At 38.3% G+C, this 20,533-nt stretch overlaps 2 protein-coding genes across 2 annotated transcripts; both read right to left on the reverse strand.

Moving 5' to 3' along the window:
* Positions 1-1,073: 1,073 nt before the first annotated feature.
* LOC134789755 (protein rolling stone-like) lies at positions 1,074-14,436 on the reverse strand. The gene is made up of 4 exons (XM_063760386.1): positions 13,907-14,436; positions 3,542-3,652; positions 2,368-2,560; positions 1,074-1,312 (listed from the first exon to the last, which is right to left on the reverse strand). Exons 1-4 carry the CDS (start codon positions 14,199-14,201, stop codon positions 1,102-1,104), a joined length of 810 nt encoding a protein of 269 aa, XP_063616456.1. The 5' UTR covers positions 14,202-14,436; the 3' UTR covers positions 1,074-1,101.
* A 2,993-nt stretch (positions 14,437-17,429) lies between these two features.
* Positions 17,430-20,182, reverse strand: LOC134789776 (protein rolling stone-like). The gene is made up of 4 exons (XM_063760421.1): positions 19,695-20,182; positions 19,294-19,404; positions 18,749-18,938; positions 17,430-18,158 (listed from the first exon to the last, which is right to left on the reverse strand). Exons 1-4 carry the CDS (start codon positions 20,005-20,007, stop codon positions 17,924-17,926), a joined length of 849 nt encoding a protein of 282 aa, XP_063616491.1. The 5' UTR covers positions 20,008-20,182; the 3' UTR covers positions 17,430-17,923.
* Positions 20,183-20,533: the final 351 nt, after the last annotated feature.

Here is a 20,533-nt window from a genome sequence, read left to right on the forward strand (position 1 = left end):
ATTTGTAAAGTAAATCTAATCCAAACCCAACAAGCAATGCAATAAATTTGTTTTAAATATTTTGCGACTATACTCGTAGAAGAAAAAAAAGCATTTAAAATGGTCGTCGTAATAAATTATCTGGAATTCACGTGTATATAGGTAAAGTCAGACCAAGATAAGTGTGCAACGTATTTAGTAGCACACGTAGGTAGTGCAAGTGTTATTTTAAACGTCAAACTTCTGTGAAATTATGACGTGTAAAAAACACTTCCACTGCGTGTGATCGCAAAATCGTTGTAGACTTATCTTGGTCAAACTCTACTCATATGCAGTTTTGGGGGTAATTACAGGAAGAAACTGATGATGATTACCACCTAATAATGGAACAATAATACAGATGATACTACCAACGTCACGAAAATGTAGTACTTAAGAAGACAATTTTAAAGCTTTCTTCGTCTTGGATTAGTTTTGAAAATCTCTTTGCAGGTTCTAAATATTTCGCAGAACCCGACATGAGATAGAGTATATAATTAAATACTTGCAAGGCAAACCTGATCTTAACACCCTGCCTGCAGTAGTCAGTAGAACGTACCTTTAATTCGGAAATATCATTAGTATCATTACCCATAATACAAATTTTATAATAACATATTATGTTATGTAGCGTTAGGAATATGTTACACACATAAAATTTTAATGTAGTTACGTTTCGTAATGACAATGCAGTGACCATCCTCGGCATCGAAATATGTTGCTGGTTTCACCATCACCGTGCCGCCGTGAAATGTCGGTATCATATGTCACTTATACTCATTTTGTCATTACCAGAGCCCGGAATTTTTGCGGCAAACCGTGGACAGATTTTTTTCTTCCACTCCCCAACTATCGGTATCGATAAAAAATGTTTCTAACTCTAGGAAGATTGCCACAGTCTTTTGTTTTGCCGCAAAATTCCGGGCTCTGGTCATCATTACATATTGCGACATAAAGGATACAACATGTATAAGCTCACATGGAATAAAAGTGATAAATATATACTGCTTTTTCCACTGTCTCTCAACGCGAGCAGTAGTTATTTGGTTTAAATGAATGGTTCAAATATTTTGGAGTCGCAGGTTAGGCAAATCCGCCGATGTCGGGTGGTGTAAATGGCAGGGTATGGCTGGTAGTCCGTATGAGCGCTCCAGTCAGCTTGTCTCGAGCTACGGTGACGCCCCACAGCGCTGAGTACACCATGATAAGGCCACCTGAAGTAGCCACTACCAGTACAGTTGTGGGGCCCGGCCGGCTCCAGTCCAGAATCTCGTAAATAAACGGGTTCCCTAGGCTGAAAAAGAGTTAAAAACGAAATGAGCATACAAAATAGAATGAAATGAAATGGAAATTAAAATAAAATGTATAATAATATTCTTATTTTATTTAATAGTCACTGTATGTGGATGTGTATGTGTAAACATCTACTAAACATCGTCAATTCAAAGTGTGAAGAACCAACATCAATATGGGCGGGCCGAAAATTAACTTACCAGAGTTAGACCAATATAAGTTTGCAACAATTTTGATAGCACACGCAGTGCAAGTGTTATTTCAAACGTCAAACTTTTATGAAATTATGATGTATAAAATAACACTTGCACTGCGGATGCTATCAAAATCGTTGCCGATAATGATCGAGATTCGTTTTACGTCCTACATAATGATTTTGATTAACATGGAATACGGCGACGGAGATATTTGCGAAACAATACCTACCTAAGTATACTGTAATTTGTGCGTGTACGCAATGGATAATATGCGTCTTGAGCAAGACTGATGCTTAAATGCCTCCGACGATCTACACGACGACAACGTGCAGTGACGTTACAATATGCGCCACTGACCAAATGGGTGCATAATCTTGGATAAACGTGATTGGACTAAACTTGATTTTGTATTTTAACTTACATAATAGAGTAATATAAGTAAAGATAGAGTGGTAGCTCGATACATCAGTTTTCTTACCAAAACGCGCGTTATTTCGTAGTCGACATCTAGCGTCAAGTAGTCGAATATATCAGTACTGCTAGTCGACAATAGATGTCGCGGCAACAAAAACTCTAATGCTCAACAATTTTCAGCTAATATTATAACCGGATTACTCGAAACTCTATTTTCAACTCCTTCTGCTTCTAATATTAGTTGTAAATTGTTTTAGAAGTATATTTTTTTTCAGTAGCGCCACTTGTGCCATCTGGTGTCAAGTAGCGGTACTGATAGTTCCACTACTTGACGTTACATGTCGACTACGCGCGTTTTGGTAAGCAAACTGATGTATGGAGTTACTACTCTTTCTTTACTTATATTACTCTATGTAACTACTTATACAAATAAACAATAACTTACCCATCAGTGCCTCCGGCGACATAGTATATCACAGAAAACACGGCGTACCACACACCCACGCCGAGGGGCTGGTAGATGTGGGCGAAACGAAGCGGCGTGCGAGAGGCGAACAACTCTATCAGGACCAGGATAGTGTTGAACCCGTGCGTTACCGTCTCCAACCAGAACAAGCGGTCTTGAACCACATAGAGGCCTGTAATTTTAAAAACTTCATTTACATTTTTTCGGGTACAGTTTTTAGTGAGCCCGTTCATTTACGTATACCAAAGATAGCTGTAACTTCCGTATAAGATAAGTAAGGTCTAAGGAAAAACGTGCCTCGGAAAATCAAGAAAAATGTATGCTCGAATAGGTGGCGCGATACCTTTGACCTATACTAGTGTAGATGGCGTCACCGTTTGAAACCTATTTAATAATTTTAACACATATCAGTGAAAGAAATTGCGTCAAAGTCGCCACATGACTTTCTAAAAATAGGTAACAATAAATAAGAACAAAAAAAACATTTATCCATGTTAGATTTACTGTGACTACAAAATTTACTAAGACAATAACCCTATATACACTCTATTCTCTTTGCGAATACCATATTGAGAAATAAAATATCAGTTGATACGGTTTCATCACAATTGCTCGTGAAAACCTAAAGGAGTTTTCTTCTTTATCACCTTAGATCGGTGTCGATCAGCGGGTAGCAGTTCACTTTATCGCTTTATCGCCCCTGCAATATTTGCACCTGCCACCTGCCTAAACCCCAATACTTACCTACTTACCGGAAATTTTAAAAACGTAAAGACGTTTTTAAAATTTCCGGTAAGTAACACCGGTCAGTAAAACAGCTGCAAAGGCAACTGTTTTCAAGAGCTCATTCTCAAATATTTATAAGTAGGTATTAGGGAGGAGGGGGGGTGACCCACCCTGGCTTCGCAAGCCCTTAAAAAATATACACCTGAACCGTCCTCAAGAATCACCAATCAGGTAAAAATCGCATGAAAATCCGTTCAGTACCTTAAGGGTTTATTGCGAACATACAGACAGACGCGGCGCGGGATTTTATTTTATAAGATGTGTAGATATATTTGAGAATGAGTGCATTAATACAATTGCAATGACTTCTCGCATAATTCACGTGCTGCAGTTTTTCTTGAAAGCTATAAAGGAGATTGTTACTCACTTGAATCAAACAGTAGTAGCCAATACAGCAGAGTGATAACTATAGCAATAGTGCCAGATATGTTGTAGAACAACCAGTACATCGACACGTACCACGGTAGTATGCCTTCATCTGGAATGAGAGCAAATGCAAACTTAATTATTTTCAGTCATATAAGGTGAAGTTAGGACCAGATACTACCACTAAGATACATAAATAACTAGCGATCCGCCCGGCTTCACACGGGATAACAAATTATACACCTAGACCTTCCTCAAGGATCACTCTATTGATAGGTAAAATCCGCATGAAAATGCGTTCAGTAGTTTTTGAGTTTATCGCGAACAAACACACAAACAGACAGACGAGGCGGGGGACTTTGTTTTACCTACCTATAGTTCGTTTTTTTTTAGCATTAGAAAGAACTTGAAAGAAGGTAAGCGATTTTGGCATGTCTTTTAATTTAAAAACGCTTTTTAAAAATCAGTAACTATTACTTATGAAAGCAGAAGAATATAAATGATCGTATTAGATTCATAATTGTTACATATTTGCCGTAACTTATTTTTAAAATGTGTTTTTCAATTAAAAGACACATCAAGATTGTTTATCTTATTTCTAATGCTAAAAAAAACGAACTATATAAGGTGTAGTGATAATGTAATTTCATCGTTTTCACTACATCACTACACTGTCCATAGTTAAGTGAATGAAATATAATAATAATTATATTATTGAATGAAATATTTTTTAAATTGAAAAACATTTTACACCACCACAAATGGAAAAAGTAAACAGATTTACAATGTAAATGGATATAGTAATTGGTGGTATTATTGCTACGAGTATAAGCCCTACAAGGCAACTTTAGGGTACCTATTAATTAATAGTTCGTTTATTTTAGCATTAGAAATAAGGTAAACAATCTTGATGTGTCTTGAGTGAGATGAGTCACGGCAAATATGTAACAATTATGAATCTAATGCGATCATTTATATTCTCCTGCTTTCATAAGTAATAGTTACTGATTTTTAAAAAGCGTTTTTCAATTAAAAGACATGTCAAGATCGCTTATCTTCTTTCTAATGCTAAAAAACGAACTACTTAAAAATAAAGAACAAAAGTTTTCATCAGGAAATCAAAGCTTCAAATTAGGATTATAGGAGACAGTGAAAAGTCAACGACAGAAAAGTTTCCATTTAAATTACCTGACCATATTCATTTAAGACGCCGACAATCGTCATGAATCGCGGATACGCATGCTAGTATTCTATACTCGCGCAATCTATCACCACGTTGCATAAACATGGTGAACGTGTTGCACATCGTCGACATAACTACTTAAATGTCCATTTGTTAACATTTTACTTCAACGAGATAAGGTCTATAATGGGAGTTGCAAGTAGTTAAGTCTTGCAAGTAATGCTGAACAAGAAAGGTGAGTTTTTTCTTGGATATAGAATACTAGCTTTTGCCTGCGACTTCGTCTGCGTGGAATTAGTGACAGCAGCTAAAGTAGGTATAGCGCCTGGATAATGCTAATAGCAATCATACAATTCGCGCATTGCTTACTTCAATTTATTTATTTAATCGTATGGCATGCATGATTAGGCAATCAGAGAACAGCTTTGAGGTTGTTAAGCCAGGCAACTACGTCGGGTGTCAGGGCATCCAGATCCTCAGCTGGGCCAGGATAGGAGTGAAGAGGGCAGCGCCGCAATATGTGCTCAGTGGTTTGTTCTTCTTCGCCGCACTCGCAGAGGGGAGACTCCTTCCAACCCCACTTATGTTGGAAATAATTACAACGGCCGTGACCTGTTCTCATCCTATTTAGACGGCACCAGATCTTACGAGGTAGGTGAAACCCTTTTGGTTTTCTCGTCGGGTCTGAAAGATAGGGTGTGTCTTTTCCAGCCGTAGCAGTAGACCAGTCAGCTTTCCACCTATCCGAGATGTTGAAGTCGCTTAGGCCTGGCGCTATAGCACAGGGTGGGTTTCGAGAAACCAGACGTTGTGGAGGAGGGTGGCAGAACTCTTGATGTACTGGTAGCGTTGGGTTTTTCATAATCTTCTCCACTTCTCTCTTCAAAGCCTGAGCGCGTCGGAGATGAGGCGGGGCTACATGGCTTAGTACTGGCAGCCAGTGGGCCGGAGTAGATTTAATAGTACCAGAGATGCATCGCATGGTCTCGTTCAGCTTGACGTCCACTTTGTTGGTATGTGCACTGCCTAGCCATACTGGTGCGCAGTACTCGGCAGCAGAGTACACAAGCGCGATACCCGAAGTGCGTAAGCAATCCGCCGAAGCTCCCCAGCTGGTGCCACAGAGTTTATGGAGGAGATTATTTCTCGTTGCTACCTTTTGCGAGAGCTTGGTTAGATGTTCCTTATAGGTCAGGGACCTATCTAGCGTAACACCGAGATATGTTGGGCAGGGATTGTACTTGAGTGCTTCTTTATTCAGGTATACAGTTGGATGATAGCTGGCCATCTGGTTGTATAGATGAAAACAGGAGACTTCAGTCTTACTTTGGCTGGGTATAAGTCGCCACGCGCTAAAGTATGCGCTGACAGAGCTTTTAAGTCCGATGATAGTGTTTGGGCACCAGATTCAAAATCTTTGCTCTGTGAGATAAGTGCAATGTCATCGGCATATATAAACTTTGTAGCTTCTGTATGCGGAAGATCTGAGATGTACAAGTTGAACAACATTGGCGCTAACACCGAACCTTGAGGAAGGCCATTGTTCAACTTGCTTACTTACTTCAATTAATAGGCAATTCATTATCTGTTTCAATTCCACTCCCCTTTTCACTCTCTTTAGGGATGATTCCCGACATAAAAACTATCCTATGTCCTTCCCCGTGACTCAAAATATCTCTATGCCAAATTTCAACTAAATCGGTTCAGCGGTTTAAGCGTGAAGAGGTAACAGACAGACAGACAGACACACTTTCGCATTTATAATATTAGAATGGATATGGATATAAGTATGGTTGACGCGAGCAACCAAGATTGTATTTTCTACGTGTAAAATTGTAAATGTGTATGACATGTTGACATTAATGAATATACATAATATTAAGTATGAATGATAATGATAAAAACTAGTGGCTCTGTGAGCTGTAGACCTCGCGAGCTTAACCTAAAACTGAAAAAATGTATGGCACCCCTATTTTGTAAAAAAATCGAAAAACTGAATCGACAAAAAGAAACTATTTAGTCATCGAACCTGCTCACACAACCTGTAGAGGAGAATATCCGGACTTACGAAAGCATTTTTGGCCAAGCTGTAACGGAGACCTTTGAGACGGACTGTAGTACAAAAAATAGTTCGTACGCATTTTAATGTTTCTTATGTGTGTACACCTTGTATGTAACAGTGTTGGCCGTAATGGTTAATTCTAATTAACAATTAATCAATTGCATTAACCATTAATTCCGCAATTAATCAATTGCATTACGCATCAATATAATTAAAATTAGTTAGAATTGAAGTTTGAGACGTTTAATTACATTGATTGTCAATCTGCATTAACGTTTAATGGAATTAAATAATTTATTTCATAAACTAATAATTAATGTTACTTTTGCTTGGAACTATTAAAATTATAAATAAAAATAACCATTAATGAAAATGAAAATGAAAATGAAAATATTTATTTCAGACACCAAGTATCCATATTTTTGTCTACAAAACGAAGTATTAGTAGTATTAGTAGGTAACAAAGAAATATAAAAACTATACAGATAAACTCTAATGTTAGTGTTAGTAAAACATATAATGCTCATTGGACCGAACATGCATTGTCATCCAGTGAGTTATAAGAGGGCTGTCGACCCTTTCCGCAATCACCTTCAGGAGTGTGTTGGTACTGCCCCGCACGCGTTGCCACAGGGACGCCACCCTTTTGCGCAGCACTGCGTGGAAGCCGTCTGTGCTCCACTCGGCGAACATCCCCGACGCGCTGCATCGCCAGGGCAGCCCCAACAAACCCCTGAAGGCGTTGTTGTACTGGACACGCAGAGCACTAAACGTTTTTTTGGTGTAGTTGCTCCACAGGTTGCACGTGTACAGGTTTTGGCAGTATGTTTTGAATAGTGTAATTTTGACCTCACGGGAACAACGTGCAAACCTGCGTGACAACATGTTACCCCTAACCGATAGTGCTCTGCGTTCCCTTTCAACGTCTTCATCATCTTTGAGAGTGTCTGTGACCCAATGGCCCAAATATTTAAATTTTGTAACAGTCTGAAGAGGAGAACCGTCTAGACTAATAGGTGGTATGGAATATGTTTTAGTACCAGATTTAAAGACTAAGATCTCACTCTTCTTGACATTATATTTGATATTGATTAATACAAGCTTCAGTGAATTATCAGATCGTGATACATATTTTAACATGAGACTCTACACTATATGTTTCTATACACTCATTATAGGTGTATTCCTATTTGTCGCTGCCATATGTGAGTTGGAGACAAATGGGAAACGGGGACAAATGGGATTTATATGCAGAACCTATTCCATCTGTTCCAGGTGGGAACAAATGGGAAAACATCAGAAAATGATGTGTTCCCATTTGTCCCCACCTTATTGGTGTGGAGACAAATGGGAAACGGGGACAAATGGGATTTATATGCAGCGTCTATTCCATCTGTTCCAGGTGGGAAAAAATGGGAAAACATGGGAAAATGATGTGTTCACATTTGTCTCCACACCAATAAGGTGGGGACAAATGGGAATGTTTTATACGAATGAATATGAACGGCGGGAAACAAAAGGGATACGCCCGATATTAGTGTTCCCATTTGTCTCCGCTCCAATGAGATGGGGAAAAATGAAAATATTTCTATGCAGCGTCTTTTCCCATGTTTCTATACACTCATTATAGGTGTATTCCTATTTGTCCCTGCCATATGTGAGTTGGAGACAAATGGGAAACGGGGACAAATGGGATTTATATGCAGAGCCTATTCCATCTGTTCCAGGTGGGAACAAATGGACATACGTCAGAAAATTATGTGTTCCCATTTGTCCCCCCCTTATTGGTGTGGAGACAAATCCTAAACGGGAACAAATGGGATTAATATGAGGCGTCTATTCCATCTGTTCTAGGTGGGAACAAATGGGAAAACATCGGAAAATGATGTGTTCCCATTTGTCTCCACACCAATAAGGTGGGGACAAATGGGAAATATTTATATGCAGTCTTTTCTTACATGTTCCCCGCGGGGACAAATGGGAATACACCCATTATTGGTTATAATGGGTGCATTATTGGTGTATTCCCACTTGTCCCCTATGCATGTGTCCTACGCCATACATGAGAAGGGACAAATGGGAATACATCATTTTCCGATGTTTTCCCATTTGTTCCCGATTCGCGTGACCTACGCCATGCATGAAGCTGGGACAAATGGGAATGTTTTATATGAATGAATATGAACGGCGGGGAAAAAAAGGGATACACCCGATATTAGTGTTCCCATTTGTCTCCGCTCCAATGAGATGGGGAAAAATGGAAATATTTATGTGCAGCTTCTTTTCCCATATGTTTCTATACACTCATTATAGGTGTATTCCTATTTGTCCCTGCCATATGTGAGTTGGAGATAAATGGGAAACGGGGACAAATGGGATTTATATGCAGAGCCTATTCCATCTGTTCCAGGTGGGAACAAATGAGAAAACATCGCAAAATGAAGTGTTCCCATTTGTCCCTACCTTATTAGTGTGGAGACAAATGGGAAACGGGGACAAATGGGATTTATATGCAGCGTCTATTCCATCTGTTCCAGGTGGGAAAAAATGGGAAAATGATGTGTTCCCATTTGTCCCTTCTCTCATGTATCGCGTAGGACACGTGGATAGGGGATAAGTGGGAATACGCCAACAATGCACCCATTATAACCAATAATGAGTGTATTCCCATTTGTCCCCTCGGGGAACATATAGGAAAAGACTGCATATAAATATTTCCCGTGTGTCCCCACCTTATTGGTGTGGAGACAAATGGGAACACATCATTTTCCGATGTTTTCCCATTTGTTCCCACCTGGAACAGATGGAATAGACGCTGCATATAAATCCCATTTGTCCCCGTTTCCCATTTGTCTCTACACCAATAAGGTGGGGACAAATGGGAACACATCATTTTCTGATGTTTTCCCATTTGTTCCCAACTGGAACAGATGGAATAGGCTCTGCATAAGAAATCCCATTTGTCCCCGTTTCCCATTTGTCTCCAACTCACATATGGCAGGGTCAAATAGGAATACACCTATAATGAGTGTATATAAACATATGGGAAAAGACGCTGCATAGAAATATTTTCATTTTTCCCCATCTCATTGGAGCGGAGCCAAACGGGAACACTAATATCGGGTGTATCCCTTTTGTTCCCCGCCGTTCATATTCATTCATATAAAACATTCCCATTTATCCCCACCTTATTGGTGTGGAGACAAATGTGAACACATCATTTTCCCATGTTTTCCCATTTTTTCCCACCTGGAACAGATGGAATAGACGCTGCAAATAAATCCCATTTACCCCGTTTCCCATTTGTCTCCACACCAATACGTTGGGGACAAATGGGAACACTTCATTTTCCGATGTTTTCTCATTTGTTCCCACCTGGAACAGATGGAATAGGCTCTGCATATAAATCCCATTTGTCCCCGTTTCCCATTTGTCTCCAACTCACATATGGCAGGGACAAATAGGAATACACCTATAATGAGTGTATAGAAACATATGGGAAAAGAAGCTGCACAGAAATATTTCCATTTTTCCCCATCTCATTGGAGCGGAGACAAATGGGAACACTAATATCGGGTGTATCCCTTTTGTTCCCCGCCGTTCATATTCATTCACATAAAACATTCCCATTTATCCCCACCTTATTGGTGTGGAGACAAATGTGAACACATCATTTTCCCATGTTTTCCCATTTTTTCCCACCTGGAACAGATGGAATAGACGCTGCAAATAAATCCCATTTACCCCGTTTCCCATTTGTCTCCACACCAATAAGGTGGGAACAAATAGGAACACATCATTTTCTGATGTTTTCCCATTTGTTCCCACCTGGAACAGATGGAATAGGCTCTGTATATAAATCCCATTTGTCCCCGTTTCCCATTTGTCTCCACACCAATAAGGTGGGGACAAATGGGAACACTTCATTTTCCGATGTTTTCTCATTTGTTCCCACCTGGAACAGATGGAATAGGCTCTGCATATAAATCCCATTTGTCCCCGTTTCCCATTTGTCTCCAACTCACATATGGCAGGGACAAATAGGAACACACCTATAATGAGTGTATAGAAACATATGGGAAAAGAAGCTGCACAGAAATATTTCCATTTTTCCCCATCTCATTGGAGCGGAGACAAATGGGAACACTAATATCGGGTGTATCCCTTTTGTTCCCCGCCGTTCATATTCATTCACATAAAACATTCCCATTTGTCCCAGCTTCATGCATGGCGTAGGTCACGCGAATCGGGGACAAATGGGAATACACCAATAAGCACCCATTATTACCAATAATTACCAATAATGGGTGAATTCCCATTTGTCTTCGCGGGGAACATATGGGAAAACCCTGCATAAAAATACAGAGACAAAAATTACGATGTTTATTCTTGTTAATTGTTAATTATCAATCACATTTTTAATTTTCATTCAAAATTGATTTAATTTTTAATGGTTTGTAAAGCAATAACCATTAATTCTTTTTAATTGTTAGTGGTTCGAAATAAATTAATATTAATGCAAATTGATGATCAATGCAATTGATAATTAATTTCCCTTCAATGGTTAATGGTTAATGGCAATTAACCTTTTCAATGGTTAATTTTTAATGGTCAATTGCATTAACGTTCGGCCAACACTGGTATGTAATAACCAGACATCGTAAATTTTATAGCATTTTCGGTGCAGCGGAGTGGTGTAATTGGAATTGGTATAAACAATTTCAACCGAATAATGATTAATTACACACACACACAACAAGACACATACAAGGCGTACACACATAAGAAACATAGTGTCTTTACGTACGTTGCCATTCATCATGCATTTAACGGTGTTTAGTAGTAATCTTATGATTTATGAATGTGGGCCAGAAAAAAGAGAGTGAAGCCAGCGACTCGGCCAAGGTCGGCGGCGAAGCCTGTCGGGCGACCGACGACTTTCGTAACAAGTTAGATAACTTCGCATTGCGATCGTGAGTAAACACTGCACGTCACTGCATACTAATTAAATCATACTCGACCTATCTCTTAGAAAGAGATAGATAGTTTTATGGAATTTATTACTATACCTATGCATGAGGGATTTTTTTTACTGCGGCACTGAGGGCAGATGTATCTCATGCTGCTTCGCCAAAGTGGTCTAAGGAGACCATCCCCGATTTTTTAATTAACAGTGATGATATTTACAGATTATGCAAACAGTATAAAGTATGTTTTGTTTGATCTTAAATTTTGTATTTTTTGTTGTCTTTTGATTCTGCTTTTGTTCAGGATTTATACTCTGTCAAGCCATTTCCGTCAATAGAAAATAGCGGCAAATTTAAAAAATGTAGGCGCAAAGCGTTATCGCCCCATAAAAATGTTAAATTTCGCTCTTTTTCTACTGACAAACATGCTTGAAACGCTTCTTAGAACATGTATTTACCAAGTATTTACTCATTTTTATAGGGTTTCGTGCCCAAAGAGTAAAAACGGGACCCTATTACTAAGACTCCGCTGTCCGTCTGTCTGTCACCAGAATCGTAATAGCTAGACGGTTGAAATTTTCAGAGATGATGTATTTATGTTGCTGCTATAAGAACAAATACTAAAAAGTACGGAACCCTCGGTGGGCGAGTCCCACTCGCACTTGGCCGGTTTTTATTTTTCATCCAATCTCGATTTACATCAAAACCTCGTTGATAGAGCTTAGCAATAATATGACTCTTGTTTAATTTAAAATTTCTTGTGGTAATCCAGAATGCAGAAACTTCCTATTAAACACTGACACTAAATCTTGTAGAATTTTGTTAAATTAAGTAAATATATAACATGAATACGGTCTAGAGTTAGACCAAGATAAGTCTGCAATGATTTTGATAACACACGCAGTGCAAGTGTTATTTATACGTCATAATGTCATAGAAGTATGACGCAAAAATAATACTTGCACTGCGTGTGCCATCAAAATCGTTGCAGACTTGTGTTGTTCTGACTCTAGCTCGGTTATAATTTCAAAAGGGAAAATACGTAGCTACGTAAGTAAAGGTAATAATGACAATAATGAGCGCCGATTTCCTTGAATCAATGACGTATACAATAATAGGTTGATAATAGGTGTTTAGATTAATTGCTAGACGATTATCAATAGCCAGCAACGGTAACCTTCGGACTGTAAAAACATGAGATTTGAGTTATGAGGAAGTTGATAATTTGAAAACTGTAGCGTTGTGAGTATGACAAACAATTCTAGTGATGTCCGCCTTTGTTAGTGTATAATTTGATCTGCTGGTTACCTCCTGCATGAAAACGTTACGTCGCTGTAAATAACTTGTGTCATTGTGATACTGGTTCTGTCTTTTTATAAACTACTATACCTATACCATAGAGAAAAAATTACGAGTTCTCACTCCATACATCAGTTTTAGTACCAAAACGACTATTATTTCCATAGTCGATATGGAGCATCGAGTAGCGTAATTACCAGTACTGCTACCATTTCATTATTTGTATTCAGCTATAGCCAGATTTTATTTACATAATGACAATTTTTTTTAAGTATTAAGTATGTAATTATTATCAAACTGCACAACGGGACTTAATCGCGTATTTAAGTTTTAAGATTTACCTCCGACGTTTCGAGGACGGCGTTGTCCCCGTGGTCTCCGAGACCACCTTAAATACGCGATTAAGTCCCGTTGTGTAGTTTGATAATGTTTAATAATCGTGAAAGTTTAAATCAGAATTATGTAATTATGTTTATTTCCAATCCGACGTCGTGAATTTCTATGCTGTTAAAACAATTTGTGCATTATAAATCCAACTTCAGTGCTGAATGTGTTTTGCGTAAAATCGAAAGTGACTGATTTGTAATACGCTTTTGGGAAATTCCTACTGACCGTTTTATCAGTTAGGGCAACAAGTTGAACCAGTCGATTTCATCGCGAGATTAATCAGTGGACGTTAAGGCTTCGATTTCACAGCTATTGCTGAAATACTAGTAGGTATCCTTACACACAAAGCAAATAGGACTTTGTCCATATCATATAATGTTGAATGAGAATAAGGAATTTCCTATAGTTCTATTTATAATGTCGTTTCATTTTAGAGGCAATTTCATTTGGCAGAATATTATCACTAACCTGGTAGAATCTTCTTCACGGCACTGAAAGACACAAGTAGGCCACTGACAGCCATCGCTGAAACCAGCACTAAACCCCAATTGGTCAGGTAGATCAGCCAGTGTGGCACCGGGGCTTCGTACACGGACCACGCGAGGATCGCCAGCGCCACAAACGCCACTGCCAGCCGTATCACCAACAGCGGCACCGGTGAATCTCCGCGTTGCCATGACGACGCGTAGAAATCACTCAGACGCTCGTGAGACGACACCCAGAAGTCCGACAGGGATATATTCTTCCTAAAATATTTAACCATTTTCACTTTGTCACAGCACCATGTTTTTAATCAATATTTTGCTGCTCTGTCAGTCAATCATTGCCCGAGGAGAGACAGAGTCTCAGATAAGTTATCCGAGATAACACAATTTCGCAACTGAAATAAATTCACCGGTGAAGCTATACGGTGCCCTTATCGGGATGATATCATCATCTATCGTGAGCATGGGAATATGTTTGATTCTAACGTATGGGGAAATGCTCGAGTTGAGTTATAGCATTGACTTTTATTATAGGTTTTGAAGCTAAGTGTACGAGTATGTTATAGTTTGAGATCTCCGCACAAAGAGCCGGAGCGCTCGCGGCGCGGCGGCAGTGCGCGGGCGCGTTCGCGGACTGACACGACGCGGCTGCCGCGAACCTTGCACAAGAACCCGCAAACCTGACTTTTATGTAATAATTTCTGCACTGAACCTAACTGGGTTTATAAAACGACATTTATGGTGACCTTAAACGTCTTAGCTTTCCAGCTGTTATATTTTTGATAATATTTGTATTTCTTTATAATTTAATTAATACAATGCTTAAGCTTATGTAAGAAACAAAACTATAATCGTATACGCTGTCGATAAAATGCTGTAAATATTTCACTCTGTTCTCATTTCTTGAACAAATGGAATTCTCATTTCCTGAACTAACGGAATTTTTGCAAATATTATTCTGATTAATATTTATTATTCATTAAGTACAAAACCTTGATAACTATATTCAGTGCATCGGTTTAATTGTTTGATATTTTATTCTTGGTAAAACACGCCAACCACTTAAGCATTTTATCGTGATGCATATGCATAGGTGCACGCGAGCTCTCATTTCAAGTTTATTGTAATTAGGTATATTGATACAGTCAAGGTATTGAATGTCGACCAGAAAAAGTGCCAAAATGTGTACACGACCTTATTGCCCATACATTGGTGGTGCGTACCTAAGTATATATTTTTGGCACTTTATTCGTGTCAATATTTTAATACCTTGACTGTACTATTACTCATTATATTTTAAAATCTCTGTATAAATAATAAATCAACAAATATTTGAGGAAAATCGACACATAAAATTAACTTAGTGCCAAACCAAGCAATGCTTGTAAAATGGGTAATAGGCGACGATATTACTGATTAATATAACAGATAAAGGAACAGAAAGCAAAATCCACGAATATATTCATGCTTATCACAAAAAAAAATGAGGGCATACTCGTACATATCTGGGAAAGAGTTCTTGGAGAAAGTTGGTTATGTTTAATGTTCTTACGACGAGTGTATATTAATATGTTAGTTGAATAATTTAACTAAACTGGGTTCGCATTTGAATATAATTGGTTTCATACGTTTTTTATTTGGCCCTGAGTTCGTTTGTTACACACGTGTTGTATTTTGCATTTGCATTTAAGATGCTTCCTGGGTTTATCTGGGGCGCTTATACCTAATACAAATACCTTATACTTAACGGTCATCCAAGACATCGGTCATCAATATAACAAACATACAAGAAACTGTATAGTTTATTCTTCTCGAGTATATTAGGCATAAATTCCACCCGACAATCGCGATGTAGCCTGAACTAGTGGAGTACTCCACTTGGTGTGTCGTTGATGAATTACCCTTTCAGAATGCTAGCATCCGCGTTTTGTTTTGATATTGTCATATTTAATAATATTTATTAGTCATGATCATTAGGTAGCCCAAAATATTTGAAAAAAAAAAGTATACTTAGTTCGTAAGTGACACTGACGGAGTGCTTTTAAACGATGACCAAACGGGAAACGCGCTGATATTGTACCTACCACCAGCCGTAAAAGTGCATGGCGAATTTATCAATGAATTCATTCTTAATTTCTCCATGCAATTTCGCGGCTCACTGTACTGTCACAGTCTAAGATATCGGCGCGCCCAATTTGAAATAAATATATAAATTTATATACTAATTCCTTACGTTATCATATCAACTTATCATAAAATATAGCCGGACGGATAAACAACAGGAAGGCCGGTTGAACATTAGGTAGATTATTTCAGTTTCATACTTACATCTTGTTCGATTCAACGCTTAAACTAAAGTTATTTCACTTGATTGCATTATATTATTAAATTATTGCCTAATATCTTGGAAATTATTTTCTAGAAGATACAATACAATCTTTTAACTCTATGTCTAGAAATATACAAATGCTTGACAAATGCCATCTAAAATGACAGATTGTCAACAAATTACAGTTCTATTGAAAATATTGCCGTTGGAGCATTGAAGGTAGGTATTTTAAATTGAGGTTTGCTAGAGTTAGATCAAGAAAAGTCTGCAGCGATTTTGATAGCCCACGCAGTGCAAGTGTTATTTTAAACGTCAAACTTCTATCAAATTTTGACGTATTAATAACATTTACACTGCGTGGGCTATCAAAATGGCTGCAGACTTTTCTAGGTCTGACTTTAATCTTACCTAAGGTATTTTTATTTTATCATAGAAATAGAGTCTGTGCGAAAAGAGAAGAGTCGTGGAATGTACTGGGCCCCATACACACACAACAAACTCTATAGAGATGTAAAACAATACTGATCATGTAAAGTGCTCATAAAAAGTACAAATTAAATTAATTAAAAAACTGATCATAAAAAGTAGAAATTGAAATAGTGGCAACCCTGTAGTGTCGTCCCGTTTTCTTAGATTGATTTGAAATGAAAGGGACGACACTACAGTATTGCCATTTATTAATTTCTACTCTTTTTTGTCAGACATAGCTATAAGCTGTTTTCTGTGCTATCATACTACTTATATCATATCAGTTTGGTACAATATTATATTTTCTCTAATCTACCAAAATTAATATAAAATTATATATGCGAATATGAGATGGAACTTCATAGAAAAGTCAAAGCGAAATGATTTTTACTTAAATATATATGTAGGTAACACAGGAGTATATACTAGTGTTTTTCTGTCAAACATCTGTCAACTTTTACCTTTCAAAAATCATTGTGGCTTGTGGCGATGTGGTGGTGATATTTACCTACAACAAGAAATAAAACAAGAAACAGTAGGTACCTTGTCCCTCAATTTTAATATCTATTACGTCCACAAGTTCTCTAATAAAAATATTATACTTACCTACATCCAACCTCTAATCGATTTGCAGCAAAGTCAAACTTACGGCGCGATTCGGGAAATGAATAATTCATTTCCCGAATCGCGACTAGATACGATATAGTAAAGACGTGACGTTCCACGGCAAAAGGTACCATTGCCCCGGCTGAATATTGTCAGCGGCGTCAATAATAGCGTAAGCGCCAGCCGCCATAAGGTTCATTTTGTCGTGGAACGTCACATATCTTTACTATTTCATATGTAGTGAATATCTAATTCATTTCCTGAATCGCGCCGATAGTCAAGTTCCTTTTCATCTCATATTCATTACAAAAGAGCTGTTTACACGATAACATCCCGACCACCGAGCGCTGCATATATACGAAACTAATTTTTCGTTGACTTTACCTATTTAGGACTCATTTAGACGGAGTGCGAACTCGCATGCGATTTTAGTTACCTTACGGACGATTAAGGTAACATCAATTCAGCCGACCGATCAAACAACGCAATGTAATGAAACTCGCACGCGAGTTCTCGCCGTCTAAATGAGCCCTCATTCTCTACATGCGAGTATCACTCTACTTTTTACCACTATGTGAATTTCTATCAACATCGGATCTATGCATTTGAGGTCTGCAATTGACTTGGCCGTCGCCTTAGCGGTACCCCCTCCGCCCCATGCACTGTAACCGAGTCGTGAAACAACTTGGAAGCCAACGCGTTTCGTGCGACCGCCAGCCCCATAACCACGAAGTGAAGCACTGCTAGTAGGAGCCCTGTCAAGGCTACTAGGCCTATCGTCATGCCTGGCGATGACCAATCCACTACGGAGTAAATCCATCTGTTGCCGCTCCTGCAATACAAATTAGTTATTGCAAGGTGATGACTTATTTCTTTTATGTAATTAATTAATTATGTAGTAGGTAAGAACCTAGCAAGATTAAGAAAGCGCTAAAATATTTTTTTGATTATTATTGATTTGCTTTACGCTAGGCTATTTCGTACTCTAAAAATATGCGCGGCACGGAGGCGGCGCGCGCGAGGCACGTCTACATTGGCCGTTTTGTGCGCCACGAAATTACCTCGCGCGTAAGCTCGCTCTGTGTGGACCCAGCTAATGTCTGAAGGCCTATAAATTCACCTACATCGGGAACTATAATAACGGGGAATCGTTAAGTTTAAATTTTTATCATACAATTAGTAAATTCATTAATTTTAACAACCATCACCTGCAGAGCTCAAATATCTTCTAAAACGTGTCTTAACAAATAAATTATACAAATCAGTAACTGTTTTTTACACAAGCTCAGTTCTATGTGCTGAGGGCCTACCGCGAATCACGTTCAACGTGTTGCCTCCCTGTCACACTTACCTGCGAATTTACAAGTGCGACAGAGGGGCAACACGTCGAACGTGATTCGCGGCAGGCCCTCTGTTCCTTACGGATCAACTCCACCAGCAGCATAATAAATTGCGCTGAAGATCACGTAGAGAAAGGCAAATTGTAGTGGTTGGTAGATGTGCCACATCCGCGAGGGCTGGGACGCACTGATGAGGAGCCCGAACATCACCAGCGAGTTCACGCCGTGAACAAAGACATCTAGTGCATGGTTAAACTCCTCTTCTTCGTCTACTGAAAAAAAAAAAGATGCATCGATCGGATGTGATCGACTGACCGAATTTACTCAACACGCAATACTTCTCACGTAGATACCTTTTACCTGGGGTGTAATAAGAATTTATATTTTTCTTAGAAATAAGTACTTTGGAAATTTTATGGACACTCAACGAGGATAAAACTACTTATTATTATTATTGCTCTACCAATTGAGCTATATTTTACGCCTTTGGAAGGCTCACAGCATCTTTTTCCATAAAAGTTCTAGAGAAAATCCCCAGGTGATGTCTCAGATTAGTTTCTAATAGAATTACCGATATGCCTAGATTTGGACGCTCACCCGTACTATAATTATCAAGAAAAAACTTACATCCATAGAGTACAGTCCAGTAAAATATGGTGATGAGGAAGGCAAGGGGAATGGCCGAGTTGTAAAACACCCAGTAGATCTTCACGTACCATGGTAAAAGTAAATCACCGCCTGCCAAAACAATATTAGCAAAGTCAAGAAATAAATAGTGAAAGAAACATTGCTTTTGTTGTTGTTTAGGCACTATTGTTACCTATCAGCTGTTGTGGGAAGAAAAGACTAATTGACCCAAATATTTACCTAAAAACTATTAAAGAATAATAGGACAGTAGGGTCATACAGTTTTGGATTATTGTTTATACTAAATAATAAGAAAATACTGAATAATAAGACAGTAAGTAGGGTCATACAGCTATTACATTATTGTTTAAACTAATGAATAAGAAAATTAATTAACTTACTTATTGGTCCATAGAGATAGCAGCGCGCGGAGACAGCAACTGCAAATCCAGTGGCTAATGTGTTTATCGTGAGACCCCAATGCGTCAGGTAAATGAACCAATATCCTGCTTTAGACGCCAATACATACAGAATTAGAGACGCGAGAACTACTCCAAGTGACACTAGAAATAGGAACGACCGCCAAATGAGAAGTGGGACCGCGGACCGAGTTGTTTGCCAAACACTGAGATAAAAGTCCGACGGTTTGGGATGGCCTAACACTAACATCTGCACTTTTGCCTCTTCCTTGAAATACTGTTTAATCGCACTCATTGTGGTGCCAAAAAATTAAGGTTACGCGATACTAACATTAGGTGAAATATTCGGCACTCACTATCGTCTTATCTTTTACTACGAATCGATATGGTATCGCGTGTTATCGGGTTGACTCACTCTCAGCAATCAGTGCCAAAGCAACACAGTGGCATCCTAGGCACCTATATCAAAGGTGCATGCACTTAGCACACAAGTTTTTTTTATTTCTATTAAGCATAGCCATATAGATAATATTGACAGCTGAATAATATGATTTATATTATTTTTTCACGATTGCCTAAAACTATATTTAACGGTACATATAGGCTATTTTACGTAATAATATATTTATGTTAATATTATATTATAATTGAGGTGTGAGATTATGTTTTCTCAATGGAAAAAAAATAGGTACCTATAGGTATATTTATATTAAATAGTTTATTGCTTATTTTCATCATCAAAACAAGAAGTCAATTTATGACTCTAAAAAGATAATAAATGCTTTGCTAATTGTACCTACATGTACAGTCGAAAGTTTTAA

This window comes from Cydia splendana, chromosome 4 (genome assembly GCF_910591565.1).
Source record: "Cydia splendana chromosome 4, ilCydSple1.2, whole genome shotgun sequence".
NCBI classification, from domain to species: domain Eukaryota; kingdom Metazoa; phylum Arthropoda; class Insecta; order Lepidoptera; family Tortricidae; genus Cydia; species Cydia splendana.

Bases quoted from the DNA above. Each gene is read 5' to 3' on its own strand.
- LOC134789755 (XM_063760386.1), bottom strand. From the start codon at position 14,201: ATGGTTAAATATTTTAGGAAGAATATATCCCTGTCGGACTTCTGGGTG. The intron at 3,653-13,906 runs GTTAGTGATAAT...CTCTCATTCCAG, and splicing joins CGTGAAGAAGATTCTACCAG to ATGAAGGCATACTACCGTGG. The intron at 1,313-2,367 runs GTAAGTTATTGT...ACTCTTTTTCAG, and splicing joins GTCGCCGGAGGCACTGATGG to CCTAGGGAACCCGTTTATTT.
- LOC134789776 (XM_063760421.1), bottom strand. From the start codon at position 20,007: ATGAGTGCGATTAAACAGTATTTCAAGGAAGAGGCAAAAGTGCAGATG. The intron at 19,405-19,694 runs GTAAGTTAATTA...TTGTTTTGGCAG, and splicing joins CTATCTCTATGGACCAATAA to GCGGTGATTTACTTTTACCA. The intron at 18,939-19,293 runs GTAAGTTTTTTC...TTTTTTTTTCAG, and splicing joins CTGGACTGTACTCTATGGAT to TAGACGAAGAAGAGGAGTTT.